General features: G+C 41.7%; 1 protein-coding gene across 1 annotated transcript in view; it reads right to left on the bottom strand.

The window, feature by feature from the left end:
• The window catches only part of LOC123507112 (fasciclin-3-like), a 944,731-nt gene extending 933,973 nt beyond the window's left edge, over positions 1 to 10,758 (bottom strand). Inside the window, exon 1 of the mRNA XM_045259686.1 lies at positions 10,688 to 10,758. Coding sequence (XP_045115621.1) covers positions 10,688 to 10,727 — 40 coding nt within the window. The 5' untranslated portion in view covers positions 10,728 to 10,758. The remainder of the gene's footprint in view (positions 1 to 10,687) is intronic.
• Positions 10,759 to 20,175: the final 9,417 nt, after the last annotated feature.

The raw sequence follows: 20,175 nt of genomic DNA on the forward strand, positions 1-20,175 counted from the left end.
TATTACAAGCACAACACGTATGCTTATCTTTACTTTTAGCGTTACAACTCAACAGGAATTTGTTAACGGACAGTGAGAGAACAAGCTGGCTATCTTATTACATGATGTTAACTGCCTGGCGTCATTTCTTTTGTCAGAACATCGCAGCTGACTGAGACGCGCACGCACACACGCACACACGCACCTCAGCACACACGGGAATCTGTACCACTCGGAGCACAGCGGTAATGTACAAATATACCATTAATTCACAACACACGAAGCAAAGTTACTGAGAGTTTGAACGGAATTGTCTGAATAGTGCGTGCCAACTCAACTTTGTGGTGTGTCATTGCGGTGAATTAAAATGCACCTCATTGCGATACATGAGACGTAGCGCTTGATGGGCGTGGCCGGCATGGGCGTAGGACCACCGCCTGTACTTGAGCAACAAAGCTGAACACTAAAACTGGCCTGCCTTTCTCTCGGATCTTTTTACTCGTTAGATTTTTGAGAAGTGAGATACAAGCGAGCTTAATCATTTCAGTCTTTTTTCTCTCATTTTTTTTCCTTTCAATACTTCTGCTTCGCTTCCTTCTTATCATCTAGTCAGTTTTTCTCTTCCTCCTCTTATACGTCTTATTCTTCTCTTCCTGTTCCTCATTTCCGGCCAGTCCCACTAATACAAAGAAAAAATAAAATAAAAACTAATCAGAAGCCGTCTTGTCTTGCCTTCATTCGTGATCCACATTTCTGGGGCAAAACCAAAGAGATTATTTGCTTCTGCAGCGAAGGAGGACAAGGCAGTGATGGGTGTGCCTGGGGAGGACAAAGCAGTGATGGGTGTGGCTGGGCAGGACAAAGCAGTGATGGGTGTGGCTGAGGAGGACAAGGCAGTGATGGGTGTGGCTGGAGAGGACAAGCCAGCAATGGGTGTGGCTGAGAGGCAGAGGGAGGCGCAGAAGGAAAAAGCTGGAGGAGTCTGATCTGCTGTGGCGACCCCTGGAGGAAGCAGCCAAAAGAAGACTAAGCAAGGCCTTTGATCTTGCAGGAATCTAATAATTGTCAGGCTTTGTGAGGAGGCTGGAGGAAGACTTGAGACAGGAGGACAGGAATGAGTGCAAATTACTCGTCCTCTTAATGACTCACGACTCGCCACCTTCTGAAGCACTTCTGCACCGCACCTCCATTACTTTCAACGTGCTGCACTTGAGGTGACTCAAGTTTTAATGGTTTTTACGGTTCTAGTGACGAATTAACAAGATTTCTACCTTATGAACGCGAAGGACACTCCTAACCGCTTCAATACCGCGACACATTTTCACCTTGAGTTTTGGGTATGATTAATATTATTTACATTAGGAAGGGTTTATGGACGTCAGAAGATTAAAGGCCAGTCTTCACTTTTTTCATTCCCCCACATATGTTTCTGAAGGTTTGCAGAATCAGAACTGTAAGCAGAACAAATATGAAAACGTGTCATGGTACTAGAGGGATTAAGAACACTATCAATAACCGACGTGGCTTTGGAAGACAATAGTAAGAGAGCAAAGTGTTTCTGTGTACGGACAATACCACCACCACTGTACTGTTCCATGTTATTCACCATTTAAGAGAAACAACAGTAACTCTCTTTACACTCAAATATAAACCACTAACACGTGAACTCAACCCAAAACTAGAAAAAAAAATGATATTCCTACTGAAGCACCCAAACAACAAGCATTTCCACTCAAACCAAACCCCTGTGTGTGTGTGTGTGTGTGTGTGTGTGTGTGTGTGTGTGTGTGTCCAGGCATTAATATACGTAAGACAACTGCGCAGTCCATGTAACGAACAATACTAAGCGAAACTTGAAAGAAAAGTATATTAAGAATTACTGGGAGTGTACTGGGAGTCTCTCGGGTGTACTGGCAATTGCGAGAGTACTGGGGAGAGTGTGACAGTACCGGGGAGAGCAGGAAGAGTACCGGGGAGAGCGGAGAGAGTACCGGGGAGAGAAGGGAGAGGTCTTGCTTGTGGAAAATCAGAGTGAAACAAGAACTTCAAGATGGCAACTCCACGTCACCCCCAGCCTCTCTCTTTCTCCCTCCCTCTCCCTCTCTCCCCGCTCTCCCTCTCCCTCACTCACTCACTTCCTTCTTCCTTCCTTGTTCCGCTCTCTCTCTCTCTCTCTCTCTCTCTCTCTCTCTCTCTCTCTGCTTTCTTAGATTAAATTTACTTTAAAAGTACATATTAAAGTTTAGGCTACATAGACATCAAACATTTTATTTAATTAACTTAAAACACATCATCCTTTTAATTAAATATATAAATAAAAGAAAATGTAAAATAAAGAAGAAAATTGAGTAGAACACGACGATAATGGTAAGAAAAAGAGAGAGAGAGAGAGAGAGAGAGAGAGAGAGAGAGAGAGAGAGAGAGAGAGAGAGAGAGAGAGAGAGAGAGAGAGAGAGAGAGAGAGAGAGAGAGAGAGAGAGAGAGAGAGAATATAAGTGAAGATTTAAAACAAGCAAGGAAGATGAAGAGAGGAAGACAAAGATAGAAGAGAAAAATACAACAGGCGAAAAACAAAAGACAAAAAAAGAGAGAATGTGTGAAAAGACGAAACGAAGAAGAAAAGGAAAAATAAGACTAGAAATGAAGTAAAAGAAACGGAGAAGAAAGAGGAGTAGTGAATCAATGGAAGAGAAGGGAAGGGAAGAGAAAAGAGAAGGAAGGGTAGTGAAAGGGAAGGGAAGGGAAGGAACGGGAAGGGATGGCAAGGCGAGAAGGGGAAGGGAAAGAAAAGAAGAGAAGGCAGGATAGAGGAAGACGAAGGGAAGGAAAGGGAAGAGAAAGGAAGGGAAAGGAAAGGAAAGGAAGAGAAGGAAAGGGAAGGGATGGGAAAGAAAGAGAAGGGAAGGGAAGGCAAGGCAAGGAAGGGAAGAAAGAGAAAAGTAGAGAAGACAAGGTAGAGAAAGAGAAGGGAAAGAGAAGGATAGGGAAGAGAAGAGAAAGCAAAGTAAGACAAGGCAAGGCAAGGCAAGGCAAGGCAAGGGAAGGGAAAGCAAGGCAGGTATTCTTAAGGACAAAGCGGGAACAAACACACACAGTAGCGGCGGCTGGGAGGGTCTGAAGGCCTCGCCACAAAAACAGGGACGACCCACCACTTGCTTTTCATTACCCTGATCAATACTGCAGCCGCGGGTAATCGAGCTGAGGGGAACAGAGGGGAAGGGGAGAGGAGAGGGACGTACAGCAGGAGGAAGAGGAGGATGAGGAGGAGGAGGAGGAGGCAAGGAGGAAGATTCAAGTGCTCGTTGCTTCCTCCTACATCCTTATTAACAGCATCGAAAACTACTAAGCACATAGGCACCGGCTTATATCACCAGCAATTGGCACTTAAGTAGAGCCGCCGCCGGTGACACACGACTGGGCTGCCTGCTGAGTGCCTAATAAGAGTGCCAAGCGGGAATGTGTACAGTGCCTGGTTACAATGCCAATACAGTGACTAAGTGCCTGGGGACAGTGCCGGGTAGAGGGTTGTATAGTTAATTGAATTACAGTGTCAGCAGGCTTTATGGCAAGTACTTAAACCCTTCAGCACCATGACGTGTTTCCATATTCATTCTACTTACTATTTGGTGATTTTATACAGCTTCAGAAACTTTTGTGAGGGATTGAAATAGTAAAGACAGTGGCTATTAATCTTCTGGCCTCCATAGACCCTTACCAATTTCAATAAAATGGTCTAATCGTACACAAATCTCAAGGTAAAAATGTGTCCTAGTATTGAAGGATTTAATAAGAGTGCCTTGTGTGAGTATATGCAGTGCCTAGCTATACTACCAATACAGAGTGCCTGGTAAGTGTCTCGTAAAGGAGCATAGTTAACTTAAAATGTCTATGGAAAGGAATTTTTAAGTGCTTGGTGAATATCTAGAGTGAGCCTACCGTGAACGTGTACAGTGCCTAGTTGTAGTGCCAATACAATGCCTAGGAAGCGCCTGGTGATAGTGCCTGGTAAAAGTCCATAATTTATTTAGTGCCAGGAGATAATTTGGTCAGTGCCAGACGAGTACCTAATGATAGTGCCAAGTTACAATGCTGACAGAAACCCTAATAAGTGTCAAATGATAATGCCTAGTAAATAATTGCAGTTTATCTAATTATGGTTATCAGAGTGACAAAAGGAACTATATTGAGTGCCTACAGTGCAGAATGAGAGTGCCAAAGTAACCCTGAGAGCCAAACTAACCTAAGTGTCAGATGCTTATGTAGTTCAAGAGATCCAGAAGTGCCGTGTAAGAGTGCCAAAAGGAGTTAGAAGAAAGTTAGTGAGGGGAAAGTACCGGAGAGGAAGGGAAAGTACCACAGCGAGGAGAGGGTATAAAGAGGAGAAAAGTCACCAAGAGGAAGAGTAACCAAATGCAGAGGAGACAGGGATGGGAAGTGCCTGGGGAGATGAAGATAAGTATAATGAAGAAGAAGAAGAAGAAGAAGAAGAAAAGGAGGAGAAGGAGGAGGATGAGAAAAAAAAAGCTTCACAAAAGACAAAAGGAGAAGAAAAGAAACATGAAACAGAAAATAAGAAAGAAAGAAAAGAGAAAAAAAAGTAATAAAAAACAAAAGCATAAAAGAAAAAAAGGACAAAAAGAATAGAAAAAAACACAACAACAACAACAACAACAAAAACAATGACAACAACAAAAATCAAAGAGGAAAAAAAAAGCTTGAAAAACGTAAGGAAAAAAAAAAAAAAAACTGAAGCCAACAAAACCCACCAAAACACTGCCAATTTCTACAAGCAGGAGTGAGGAGATGCCATACAAGAGTGCCAGGGAGACAAGATAGGCACCGTACCCAGAGCCAGTGCCACCGCCTCTCCTCCCCTCAGACTCTCCTTGACACGGACAGGAGATTGAAGGATTGCTGGATTGATTCACTTCTATAAATTATGACACCTCTTCGTGATACTCTTGCTTGAGGAGGAGGAGGAGGAGGAGGAGGAGGAGGAGGAGGAGGAGGAGGAGGAGGAGGAGGAAGAAGAAGAAGAAGAAGAAGAAGAAGAAGAAGAAGAAGAAGAAGAAGAAGAAGAAGAAGAAGAAGAAGAAGAAGAAGAAGAAGAAGAAGAAGAAGAACGCCAGTAATGATAACAGCAGAAAAGAACACGACTAAGAATAACAATAACAACAAAAACACTAACAACAAAACAACAACAACAACAACAACAACAACAACTACAACAACAAGAAGAACAACAACAACAACAACAACAACAACAAGGAGTAAATCAATCAAGGAAGAAGGAAGGAGTGAAAAGCTGCACGAAATATTTGACTAAAGAGAATATCAAACGCAAAGAACGAAGGAATACAGACACACGAACGAAAGAATTTGGAACATGACAGAAACAGAAAAAGAAGAAAAAAAACGAAAGTAAACATGAGAAAAAAGCAAATAAAAGCAAAACAAACGATAAAGAAAGAGAAAATTATAAAGAAAACACGAAAAATGAGGAGAGAGAGAAAGAGAGAGAGCATGTGTTTGTGTGTTTGTGTGTGTGTGTGTGTGCAAGCCAGTCAGACAGATCAATACAAAACCCAGCCAAGAACTATACAACTCTAATACAAGTCTAATATCTCGTACACTTAACCCTTTCCTCCCTCATCTTCACCTCATCTTCCCACACCTAATCACCTTACCTGTGCTTTTCTCACGTGTTAACCTGGCTGGGATTCTAAGCTTATTAACTGACCAAGGAAAGGCAGGTGTAAAGAGTAACAGGTAAATTAGTATACAGGTGTTACGTGTGCATTGCCGTCCAGGTAAGATTGTTTTAGTGTATCCCAGAAAGAAATATGATATGGTTATGAAAGCTTGGGTGAGGTTTTTGGAAGGGAGGTAGTGTAGGTGTGGTTGGGGTGGTGGCGAGGAGAGATTAGTTAGGAATATGAAAGAGGGAGGGGGATGGGAGGATTGGAGGAGGGAGAGAGAGAGAGAGAGAGAGAGAGAGAGAGAGAGAGAGAGAGAGAGAGAGAGAGAGAGAGAGAGAGAGAGAGAGAGAGAGAGAGAGAGAGAGAGAAATTCCACATATAGATAAGCAGACAAGCTGATAATAACAATGACGAAATTTAATATGAATATAGATATGACATATAACGGAGAGAAACAAACAAATAGATAAATGGGTAGATATGTAGACATAGATAAATGAATAGACAGATAGATAGATGGATAGATAGACAGATAGATAGATGGATAGATAGACAGATAGATAGATACAAACAAATAGATGGGAAAAAATACACGCAGACGGACAGACAGATAGATATATGGATAAATAAATACTCTGGTGAAAGATAGATTTACGTAAGTATATTTATAGACAGAAAGAAATACATAGAAATACAAGAAAACAACTCAACATAAACTAAACAAATAAATAATAAATAAAAAATAGAAAAAAAACAATAAAGAATCACACATGCCAAATAAACAACATAGGCCTAGTTAAAAAAAAAAAAAAAAAAAAACAATCAGCATCTTATCAATTCCCTTCCTCTCGTAGATAACCTTGACTCTCTCCTCCTCATGCCGCTGTGTTGCATCTCTTACCGCCCTCGTACCAATATTCCCCTGGTTACTTCTCCCCTCACTCCGCTCCTCTCTCCTGCATGCCTCTCCCCTCCCACACTCTCCCTGCTTACTCTTTACTTACTCTCACCCTTGTTTTGCCTAATTAGTAAAAAAAATATGAAATTAATACAAATCTTTACCTCCTTTTCTTCAGTTTTCTTTTTTTTTTTAACATCAGTTCGTATTAGACAGTGTATTTATATTAACGTGAAGAATAAATAACAAAATAACATGTGAGAATAGTAATAAGTAGTAGTAGTAGTAGTAGTAGTAGTAGTAGTAGTAGTAGTAGTAGTAGTAGTAGTAGTAGTAGTAGTAGTAGTAGTGCTGTTGTTGCTGTTGCTGTTCTTTTGTCCTAATCGATATGTTCAAATCGAGAGAGAGAGAGAGAGAGAGAGAGAGAGAGAGAGAGAGAGAGAGAGAGAGAGAGAGAGAGGTCAAAATATTCTCCCTGATTAATTTTCACCCACATAAGGGGAAGGAAAATCTGGGAGGAAAAATAGACTTGTTTAACCACTGAGAAGGAGGAGGAGGAGGAGGAGGAGGAGGAGGAGGAGGAGGAGGAGGAGGAGGAGGAGGAGGAGGAGGAGGAGATGGAGAAAAGAGGAAAGAGGAAGACAAACTAGCAAAAACAATAACAAGCAACGTATGAAGAAAGAAGGAAAAAAAATCATAAAACAAGCACAATAGATTATAGAACAGGGAAACGAGGAGAAATGAAAGCAAACACAAGGAAAATATAATGAAGGAATAAAGGAGGTTAAGGCAGATTACGAACGGAAGGAGTAAGAGAGAAAAAGTCGAGAGATGAGATGACTTGATAAATGAGGGAATGAAGGAAGCATCAAGAGAAATAAAAAGAAATACACATAACAGGGAAAAAAAGAAATTGTAAAGAGGACAATAGAAAAACAAAACGAAACAGAAACAAAGAGGAAATAAAAACAAAAAATAATGAAACTGTAAATAGATAAATAGAAGAAAACAAATACAGGAAAGCCACAAAAAAGAAAAACATGACAGATAACAAACTAAAAACAACAAGAACAACAAGAACAACAAGAACACAACGCTAGCGAGAATACAACCCTTCAAACTCACCAATTACAAATCAGTATAATTTTACGTATTTCCTTTTAAAACTGGAGGTGTGAGAGAGAGAGAGAGAGAGAGAGAGAGAGAGAGAGAGAGAGAGAGAGAGAGAGAGAGAGAGAGAATTAATTTTTTTTCACTTACTCTCTCACTCACTCACACAATGCATTTAAAGTTATCGTTTCTCACTCACTATTTCTCATTTGTTTTATCTACATTATTTTGCATTTATCTTGAAATTACACTGACTCATCACCTTCACTTCCTCAAACTTACTCACGCTTACTCACGCTATGTATAAGTTACCGCCTCTCACTCGCTGACTCACGATAACTTAACTCAATAGGACAATAAAGCACCGGGCCATCATTCACTCACTCGCTCTCACTCACTCACTCATCCACTCACCAAGTTTCTGATACTCTCACTCGCCTAATCCTTCACACTAATGCGCTAAGTTACGTAAACAATCAGCTCTCATTTCCTCACTCACTTCACTCACTTACTCACTCAATCACTCACTAAGCCACTTCACACTACCACTTCTCACTCACTTACACTACAGCACACCAAATTTTTCCTATTTACTTCTCTCTTTCATTTCCTCACTTCACTCACTTCACTTACTCACTCACTCACTCATTAAGCCACTTCACACTACCCCTACTCACTCACTCACACTGCAGCACATCAAGTCTTTCTTATTCACATGTTTCCTTCACTCCTCACTTCACTCACTTCACAAACACTCGCTAATAGCATAATCTCTTCTTATTCATTTCATCACTGGCTCACTTCCCTATTATTCACTTCAGTAGATTATGTGTCAATGTTTGTATCGATGAAATTCCTTATATTATTTCTCACTCACTCACTCATTCACTCACATTGTTAATAGTTGAGTGTTCTTTCATGTATCTTCTTTCATAATAGTTTGCTTTTTATTGTTCACTTTTGTTGTATCACTGAAATATTTTACACTAGATGCATTATTCACTCACTCACTCACTCACTCACTCACTCACTCACTCACATAAATATTAGTCTTGGAGGATTCAGTTAGTTTGCTTTTTATTGTTCACTTTTGTTGTATCACTGAAATATCTTATACTAAACGAACATAATTCACTCATTCATTCATTCATTCAATCGCTCACTCACTCGCTCACATAAATATTAGTCTTAGTTGTTTCAGTCAGCTCTTTCTTGCCATGTATTTTGTGCATCATAATTTGTTTTTACTGTTGTCTATACTCTACACTTCCTGACGAAAGATTAGTAGTAGTAGTAGTAGTAGTAGTAGTAGTAGTAGTAGTAGTAGTAGTAGTAGTAGTAGTAGTAGTAGTAGTATCATCATTTTTATTGAGCAACGTAACACCAGCACATGAGAACAAAGTAAAGCAAAAAGTAGGGAAGTCAACACTTACTATCTGTTATTCCATTCCTATCTTATCTTCTTAACCTTTATCACACACACATACACACACACACAGAGAGAGAGAGAGAGTATGCAAAAAATAACTCACTTCTGCTATTCCTCTCATCGACCCACTTTACTGTCCTCTTCGTCCTCTTCCTCCTCCTCCTCCTCCTCTCCCTCGCCGTTAACTCCCCCTCACACACTGACCTATATTAAATTTTAACCTAATTTTTGACACGTTTGCAATCACACTAAGATATCCTCGTTATAATTTGGCACCAGTAACTCTAAGGACGATATGATACGAAGTTATAATGTGTGTGTGTGTGTGTGTGTGTGTGTGTGTGTGTGTGTGTGTGTGTGTGTGTGTGTGTGTGTGTGTGTGTGTTTTCGAGCATACTAAGAGTGCCAGCTGAGTGTTTTAAAAGGATGTCAAGAGGGTGTTTGGAATTCTTAAATAGTTTGTTCTCCGGATTCCAGGTTGCTTGTGTTTTGAACGATGTGTACATGTACGTTCTCTGATATTCTCTCTCTCTCTCTCTCTCTCTCTCTCTCTCTCTCTCTCTTGTTCGGTTCGTGCTTTTTCTGTCAATATTTTCCTCATACACGGGCTGACGCATGTACTTGACTTTGGAGAGAGAGAGAGAGAGAGAGAGAGAGAGAGAGAGAGAGAGAGAGAGAGAGAGAGAGAGAGAGAGAGAGAGAGAGAGAGTTTTTATTCCCAGAACACAAGTGGGTTAAGTTACAAAACAGACACACACTGTACTCAACGTAATTATGTGTAAGATACAGAACACGATTCAGACACGTACATATCACACACACACACACACACACACACACACACACACACACACACACACACACACACACACACACACCAACTGAATTTCAATATGAATATCACAAAACCCACAAAATTCTCCTGCATCGTTAACAACACACACACACACACACACACACACACACACACACACACACACACACACACACACACACACACACACACACGAAATACTTTCCTAAAATCACCCACTTAAACTCTTCCTTCACTTCTTCACTACCACCACACTATTGAACGAAAGGTAGCAACTGAAGAAAAAAACAAAGAAAACAAATATTGTCTTCATTTCTCCAGACAAATGCGAATATACACACACACACACACACACACACACACACACACACACACACACACACACATACTGCATCATACTCGGCTATCATACAAAGTCCTGATAAGCAGAGACGAGGCGGTGGACCAAACGAGGAGTGAGTAGCAGATAAGAGTTTAGTGAGTGAGTTTCGTGTATTTCTGTGAGGAACTTCCCACCAACACTCCGTCACTTCTTGTCATAAGGAAGCGACGGATGAACTTAGCAGGTGGTTGTTGAGGGAAGTTACCCGCAGCATCCTCTCTCCCAGTGCCACCCTCAAGTCGCTCCTGGGAGAGGCACTAGCTTCGCGCGGCACTCAACTTTCAGCGAGTAAAGTCCGTTCTCGCCCTTAGCGCCACTGACAGCCCCACAGTGCCAGTGCCAGACGCAGGGAACAAGAAATAAAATCAACACTCACCTATCAGAAGAACAGTCGAGAATGCTAAAAGCTTCAACATTTTGACACTAAAACAGAGAGCTCTCACTAACGCACCCCGTCACGTCTATCAAAAGACTGTGCTTTGTTCCTGCACTGGTAACCCTCGAGCTATTACGGTGCCATCTGGTGGAGGCCTCCCGAACTCTCGTGACGTCACTGCCGCGGCAAACCTGCTGGCCACCAATGCTACTTTAGGTTTTCACATTTCAAGCACACTTCCTTACTTTCTACTTCCTATGGCTTGGGAATTAGGCACAGGGATCGATAGTACCAGGTGGCGGGTAGAGGGGGAGAGAGGGAGAGAGAGCAAACGTGAGAGGGGAGAGAGAAGGGAGAGATTTGGGGAATGTTTTCAAAGCAGCGTCGCCGGATCCTGACTGACCTTCGCTCCCTCCATTCCCTCCCTCCCTTCCTTCCCTTCGCTTCCTTCCCACTCAAGATGGACATTAAGAGCAGCATCCTGATTTGATTGCTGCTTCATCTTTCACTCAGCCAGCACATGTTCGAGTGACGCAACGGGAGGTGGGATGGAGGTGAAACAAGGCGATGTGAAGTAAGATGATGGAGACAAGACGATTTGAAATAAGATAACGTGATAAGGTGACGAGATATAAAGTGAAGCATGACGCGGTGAGGAGTGAAGTGTATATCGTAAGGTATGGATGGGAATGTAGTTTGTTGTTTACGTACCGAAAGTGTTTAGTAAATAGTAAATGATTATGGTGATTAGTTAAATTGCAGTATTTATGTTGAGACTTTCGCGGTGTTGTTATTATTACTGTTGTTGTTTATTAATCCCCGTGCCGATGTGTGTGTGTGTGTGTGTGTGTGTGTGTGTGTGTGTGTGTGTGTGTGTGTGTGTGTGTGTGTGTGTGTGTGTGTGTCCATGGAGACCAGCCACGAGCACCACCATCACCACCACCACCACCGTCACCCCTATCTCTCCCCATTAATCCCTCCCACAACCACCACCATCCAGACACTCACTCCCTCCCTCACATCATCACCACCATCATCCTCGAACAATCTTACCAATTATACACTCACCACCCACCATCACCTACATCACTTTCACATTTCACCATCATCATACGGAGTCAATTAATTTAAAGTGAAGTTCTTGTCACCACCACCACTACCACCACCACCACCACCACCATCGCCACAATGAACAGCATAACAGCATAACAAGAAATTGCACTACCAGCATCATCATCTGACTTTTTTTTCCTCTTGTCATGTTATTTCTCATATTATCACATCCTCTTCTTTGTGTCCTCTCTATCATTGTTATTCTCTCTCTCTCTCTCTCTCTCTCTCTCTCTCTCTCTCTCTCTCTCTCTCTCTCTCTCTCTCTCACCTTTCTTTTCCTAATTAGTTATCTTTTTATCTCTTACAGTAGTAGTAGTAGTAGTAGTAGTAGTAGTAGTAGTAGTAGTAGTAGTAGTAGTAGTAGTAGTAGTAGTAGTAGTAGTAGTAGTAGTAGTAGTAGTTTCTGTTACCTTTCCTGTACCTCAGTAACATAACACGGTGCAAACGAAGGGTTAATGTAGAATCCATGACATTTAACACAGTAGACTCAGCAACACTTGTAATAGCTGTAACACTGCACACACACACACACACACACACACACACACACACACACACACACACACACACACACACACACACACACCACTTCCACAACGACAACAACTGAGCACTTACTCACAACAGTTGCGGCATAACACCACACACATACACAGACACACACACACACACACACACACACACACACAGAGAGAGAGAGAGAGAGAGAGAGAGAGAGAGAGAGAGAGAGAGAGAGAGAGAGAGAGAGAGAGAGAGAGAGAGAGAGAGAGAGAGAGAGAGAGAGAGAGAGAGAGAGAGAGAGAGAGAGAGAGAGAGAGAGAGAGAGAGAGAGACATACACACACACACACACACACACACGTACGGAAACCAAAACAGAGGTAGCAAACGATCCCCAAACAAGACAAAACAACACACACACACACACACACACACACACACACACACACACACACACACACACACACACACACACACACACACACACACACGGCGCAACACAACAATATCAGCACCTAGGAAACACATGATAAAACAAACACCTTCAGAACTTTGCCATTAAAGAAACACTAGACACATATTTACTCAACTGAAAAAGAAAATACGAAGAAATAAGGAGAGAGAGAGAGAAGAGAGAGAGAGAGAGAGAGAGAGAGAGAGAGAGAGAGAGAGAGAGAGAGAGAGAGAGAGAGAGAGAGAGAGAGAGAGAGAGAGAGAGAGAGAGAGAAACACGTTTCCTGTCTATAACGAAAGCAGAGGTAAAAATAAAGGGATAAGAAAAAGGAGGAAGGAAAACAAAATTAAAAAGGAAGAAAATAATGAAGCTGTGACAGGAACAAAGAGGGACGTGAAATAAAGAAAGAAAAAGGTGGGAATATAAATAACACGTAATTAACACACACACACACACACACACACACACACACACACACACACACACACACACACACACACACACACACACACACACACACACACACACACAAACACACACGCGCACACACGCGCAAGTACACATGCAAACACACACGCACGTAAACACAAACACACGCACGTAAACACAAACACACGCACGCACACACACTAACACACGCATACACGCACGCACGTAAACACACACACACACACACACACACACACACACACACACACACACACACCGCGTAGTGTAGTGGTTAGCACGCTCGACTCACAATCGAGAGGGCCGGGTTCGAGTCCCGGAGATGCGAGGCAAATGGGCAAGTGTGGCCCCTGTTCACCTAGCAGTAAATAGGTACGGGATGTAACTCGAGGGGTTGTGGCCTCGCTTTCCAGGTGTGTGGAGTGTGTTGTGGTCTCAGTCCTACCCGAAGTAACTAGCTGCATAACATGTGTATTGATGTTAATTTATGCATATAGATTGATGATGATGATGATGATCATGATGATAATGATGATGATGATGATCATGATGATCATGATGATGATGATGATGATGATGATGATGATGATGATGATGATATGATGATGATGATGATGATGATATTGATGATGATGATGATGATGATGATGATGATGATATTGATGATGATGATGATGATGATATTGATGATGATGACTGTTAGTTAAAAGAATGAGAGAGAGAGAGAGAGAGAGGGAGGGGAGAAATAATTTTTGTTATTCGTGTTGCTAAGGAACAAAAAGTAACTTGAAGATCTAAGAAACAAAAATCTCTCTCTCTCTCTCTCTCTCTCTCTCTCTCTCTCTCGCTCTCTGTTTATTTTCCCTTTTTTTTCGCCCTCTCTTTCTCTTTCCCAGCGTAAAGAAAATATCACGTGTTTATTTTACTCCCTCTAATGGCGGCGTTCTGAAGTGTTTCCCATCCTATACATTGTGTGTTGGTCTTGTTGTTTTGTGTTGTCTCTCGTCTGTCTTGTTTTGCCTTGTTTTGAGTTTATTTTCTGGCTTTGTTTTGATTTGTCTGTGTGTGTGTGTGTGTTTTCACTGTTTGATCTGCTGCAGTCACTGACGAGACAGCCAGACGTTACCCTACGGAACGAGCTCAGAGCTCATTATCTCCGATCTTCGGATAGGCCTGAGACCAGGCACACACCACACACCGGGACAACAAGGTCACAACTCCTCGATTTACATCCCGTACCTACTCACTGCTAGGTGAACAGGGACTACACGTGAAAGGAGACACACCCAAATATCTCCACCCGGCCGGGGAATCGAACCCCGGTCCTCTGGCTTGTGAAGCCAGCGCTCTAACCACTGAGCTACCGGGTGTGTGTGTGTGTGTGTGTGTGTGTGTGTGTGTGTGTATATACAGTATGTGTGTGGGGAGATTGAATAAAGAAGTTTGATGTGTGTGCGGGACCCTTACCCACCTATATATAAAACACACACACACACACACACACACACACACACACACACACACACACACACATAACAGTTATGAGATCATAGTGCTATAGGAATAAGAACAAGAACTCGTAAAAGAATAAGAACAGCAACAACCAAAAGAACAAGAAAGTGAACAGAACATCCATCCCTATCAGCCAGCACGCATCTTAGCTCTTTCACTACCAGTCAATCTTACTCACAACTTTGAAAAGATTCTTAAAAAGCAAACATATGTAGTTTAGGAAAGGTGAAACTAACCTCATATTTCATTTCCTCTTTATGTGCATCTAAACAGTTAACCCCTTCAGTACCATAACGTATTTCCATATTTATTCTGCTTACTATTTGACGATTTTTAAACAGCTTCAGAAACTCTTGTGGGGGGATCAAAATAGTGAAGACTGGCCATTAATCTTCTGACCTCCACAGACCCTTCCTTATGTCAATAAAATGGTCTAATCGTATACAAATCTCAAGATGAAAATGTGTCCCAATACTGAAGTGGTTAACTACAGTGCTATCATTCGTAGCAAGAGATGATCCCTTTCTTCTGATAAACTGGAACTCTCTGCCTGTTTCTGTATTTTCACCTTCCTACGACTTCAACTGATTCAAAAGAGAAGTTTCAATATATTATTTATTACATACATTTGGCTAACTCGTTTGACGGTGTTTGGAAACCGGTATCTCAGATTACTTTTTTCAATTGTAATTTGTTTTCCTTGGCCGGTTGTCATCTTACTTGATAAAAAAAAATAGCAGTGAAAGGGTCAGTGAACACCTGACAGCCCCAAAACACCCTTGAGATGATAAAGAGTGCAGATCAGACATAGACGTGAATAGTACTATGAAGCTCCTTGTTCTGTTTTCAAAGGCCACGAAGATGATTAGTCACGTTTTTGAGCGTTTCATTTTTTCCCCAACTAATGATGCGGAATCTTCGTTAATCTATCGACAGACTCATGGAAACCTACCTGAAATCGCAAATGTGTGAAGTGCAAGGCAAGATGACGAAGTGTGCAGAAGAGGTGCTCGTGGCCCGTGGTGCATGAGAGGTGGACAGAAAATTACTTGTTGATTGAAAAATGACACGTCCTCTTATTCACAAACGTTTCGAAATGTGATCTCAGCCAGTGGAAGCTATTGAGGGTTCTTATTAGAGTTTTCTTGCTTAGAATGTGTGTCTAAACCTTTGACTGCGATGCGAAACCATTAACAGCACCAGAGGTAATGCATAACACCTTTACAAGCATATACAAGAGAAAAGGGTTTAAATGAGTAGGTTTTTGCAATTTCTACCGAGCTTAACACCCTCAATACTGGACGCATTTTTACTATGAGATTTGTGTTTTGCTTTTTATTGACATTAGGAAGGGTTTATGGAGGTCAGAAGATTAATGACCACAGTGTTCGCTATTTTAATCGCCCCACATGAGCTGTATAAAATTACCAAATAGTAAGCAGAATGAATATGGAAACGCGTCATGCTACTCAAGGGGTTAAGGATTGGAGGCAGCTGTAGAACAAGTAAAGATGTCCCAGAGTGATTAGTGATTAAAGAAAGATCTATACCAAATAACATTCCACGAAAAAAAAAAAGATCAACAAGTAAATAAAACCATTTCTTTCTTTAAATGCCACAATTATCTAAAACTTTATAAGAAAGAAAGTGATTAAAAAAAAAAAAGTTTTCCAATTCCTTTCCAGCTTAAGGATTAAAGATACATGAAGAACAATGAAAAATGTCTCAGAGTAATATTGATTAAAGAGAGAGGTGTACCGAATAACACAAACTCAAAAAATGAATAAATAAACCCTTCTCTCACCCAAAAATAAATAAATAAATAAAACTCTAGGTTGGCTTTTTTCTTATCATCTTTAAAATACCATAACATCTTACAACCCTGCTCGGAAGCGTTTCATTATAATCCTCTCTCTGAAACAGTAACAGGAAAGGAAGGAGGAGAGAAGGACAAACCGGTAACGATCCCCACAGTCTTACGTTAGAACAGTGGCGAGCGACAATAACACCGCTTATAATGACGAGGCGGAATGCGAGGCCACGGAGACACACAAAGGCCTGGTAGGGAGGGACACACTACACAGCTGCATCCTCGTATATTTGAGTCCCTGAGTCCCTGCCTGAGTCCTGTCTGAGTCCCCGAAGCCCCTGCAGTCCAGCGGTCCCAGCCAGTTGTGTGGATTTCTCTGTCAGCGGCAGGCGGGGCTGGATCAGGCCTGCAGTGGGGCGGGGGTCTGTGCAAGCCCTCACCCATGATAAACATCCTCGCTTCGGTAATTCGCTCGTTGCATCATCCCTGAGTTGTGTGTGTGTGTGTGTGTGTGTGTGTGTGTGTGTGTGTGTGTGTGTGTGTGTGTGTGTGTGTGTGTGTTCTGTTGGGTCACATAATTCGTTAAACTTTGCTTGAAACTGGACAGAGAGACAGACAGACGGGTAAACAGATAGACATACAGACAGTCAGACGGGCAAATAGACGTACATACAGACAGACGGACAAATAAACATATAGAAAGAAAGAGATGCAAGTATAATATAATTTCTAATCATGTACTGCCTAAAAATGTAAAATGAGAAGGAACAACAACAAATCATGTTAGAGAGAGAGAGAGAGAGAGAGAGAGAGAGAGAGAGAGAGAGAGAGAGAGAGAGAGAGAGAGAGAGAGAGAGAGAGAGAGAGAGAGAATCAAACTGCACAACTAAATATAATAAACTCTCTCTCTCTCTCTCTCTCTCTCTCTCTGCAACATCCTTCCCAAATGAACAAAAGGTAAAATAAAACAAAACGAACTAAGAAGAAAAGGATGAATTTAGACTCCCCTCACGTCACCTAACCTCCCCTGCCTCCCCTCACCTGCTCTCCCCTCACCTACCCTCAATTTCTTCACTCCCCATCACTTAACCCTTCTTGTCCTACCCTCAACTCACCTTCCCTCACACCTAACCTTCCTACTCTTTCTCTGCCAAGCTTTCCCTTCACCTCTCCCTTCACTTAGCCTCCCCAACCCCTCCCTCCCCTTATCAGCCCTCCCCTATCTCCCCTCATCTCACCTGACCTCAACTCCCCTTATATTTCCACACTATTGGTCACCATGAACCCAATAATAAGGAGAGATTTCTAAGGATACCTAATTTAGATCCTCCTTGTCCTTCTTGTCCTCCTCCTCCTCCTCCTCCTCCTCCTCCTCCTCCTTCTCCAAGCGCTGACCATCACGCTTCAGGGCACAAATTTGGTGAGCTGCGGGCACAAGAGGCTTTAAGCATGAGTTAACTGACCAATTCTTTCTTTCTTTCTTTCTTCGGGTTCTTCTCTTTTTTTTTTCCTCCTTTTCCTCTTTCTCGTGCGTATCCTTGTTCTTCTTGTTCTCGTTCTGTTATTTTGTCTTTTCTGCCTCTGTTTTGGTTCATGTTGTACTTTTCTTGTTCTTTTTTTCTCCTTCTTTCTTTCTTTTTATTCTGTTCTTGTTTTTATAGCTTTTCAAGAAGAGAAGGTAATGAAAAGAGGGGGAAGGAAATATATGCATAATGGGAAAGAAGAGGAAGTAAGACAGGTGAATCAGAATATAGGTAAAACAGGTAACAGGTAGAGAAAGATGAGACAAGTAAATTAGAGAAGATATGAAAGAATAGGTTTTTTCTCTCTTTTCTTTCTCTCGCACGTAAATTAAGAAGCGCAGGTAAGACAGGTCAAGATAAATAGAAGGTAACAGGTGAGCATAGGATACTGAGAGATTGAAAGGTAATTAACGAAATGGTGTAGGTGATTTTTGTCTCTTTTATCTTTACTGATTGTGTGTGTGTGTGTGTGTGTGTGTGTGTGTGTGTGTGTGTGTGTGTGTGTGTGTGTGTGTGAGGACACGCGGATACGTACACCAGATCACACACACACACACACACACACACACACACACACACACACACACACACACACACACACACACACACACACACACACACACACACACACACACACAGTATAGCTCGGGGCGTACAGTTAACAGCGAAACTATTTAAACTTTTCTCTCACACATTAAACACTACTGCCACTCTCTCTCTCTCTCTCTCTCTCTCTCTCTCTCTCTCTCTCTCTCTCTCTCTCTCTCTTTGGCACATAGTATTTTCCCTCCTCCTCCTCCTCTATCCTTTGTTTTCTTTCCTGTCTTTGTTTCTTTATTTGTCTTGTCACACTATTTCTTTCTCCGTATTTAATTTCCTCCCCGTTCCTCACTGTAATTCTCTCTCTCTCTCTCTCTCTCTCTCTCTCTCTCTCTCTCTCTCTCTCTCTCTCTCTCTCTCTCTGTAAAAGTTTGCCTCCCTCCTCCCACAGCTCTTTCCTCTCTCACTTTTCTTCCCTCCCTCCCTCCCTCCCTCCCTCCAGGACAAAAGGTGGTCGCCCTCTTTTCCTCCAACACAGCTGTTCTTTTTATTTTTATGCACACTTTTGGTTTTCCAGTCTTTGTTTCTGCCTTACGCAAAATCGAGTGTATCTGAGAGTGTTGTGTTATTGTTGTTGTTTTTTGTTGTTTGTTTGTCTGGTCGGTTAGTTTATTTCTTGGTTTTATTCGTTTTATTTAGTGTTTTTTTTTCTTTCTATTAGTTATCGTTAAATTTCTTATGTGTTTTTGTTTCAACGATTTTTTTTTCTTTTTCTTTCAGTTATTTGGGTTTTTTTTAAGTTATATTCCTTTTTTTTTCATCATTAACATCATTATTACCGTCCTCTTTGTTACCATCGTCATTGTTATCATCAGTATAAATATATCAAATTTCGCAAACTTTGTTACACACACACACACACACACACACACACACACACACACGCAGTTTTTTTGAGTGGGGTTACAAATACTGTTGCATATTTCTGTCTTTTATTTTTCCCTTTTCGTGTCGGTTTTAATTGCACGTACCCCACCCTCTCTCTCTCTCTCTCTCTCTCTCTCTCTCTCTCTCTCTCTCTCTGTCGTATTCCTTGTATCTCTTATTTACTTTCTTCTCTTCCTTCTCTTTCTTTCCTCTCTTTTCCTTCTCCTTTTTCGGTGCCTCCGCTTCGGTTTTTTTTTTTTTCTTTCCTTTCGTTTGTTATTTACCTGCTTTTCTTCCCCTTCCCCCTCTCTCTCTCTCTCTCTCTCTCTCTCTCTCTCTCTCTCTCTCTCTCTCTCTCTCTGTGCCATCTCTTCCTCCCCTTTCATATTTTTTTTTCCTATTTGCTTACTTACTTTCTTTTCCTTTCCTCCCTAGGTCTTCCTCTTCTTTCTTTTCTTCTTCTTCCTCCTGCTCCTCCTCCTTCTCCTCCTCCTCCTCCTCCTCCTCCTCTTCCTTCCTCCTCCTCCTTTCCTCCTCCTCCTCCTCCTCCTCCTCCTCCTCTCCTCCTCCTCCTCCTGAATGAAATGCAATCTATAAACTCTCACTTACCTTGTTTCTAGTGATATAGCGGCCTTTTGTCCAACCATCGTTCATCTGTTGCT

This window comes from Portunus trituberculatus, chromosome 21 (genome assembly GCF_017591435.1).
Source record: "Portunus trituberculatus isolate SZX2019 chromosome 21, ASM1759143v1, whole genome shotgun sequence".
NCBI lineage: Eukaryota > Metazoa > Arthropoda > Malacostraca > Decapoda > Portunidae > Portunus > Portunus trituberculatus.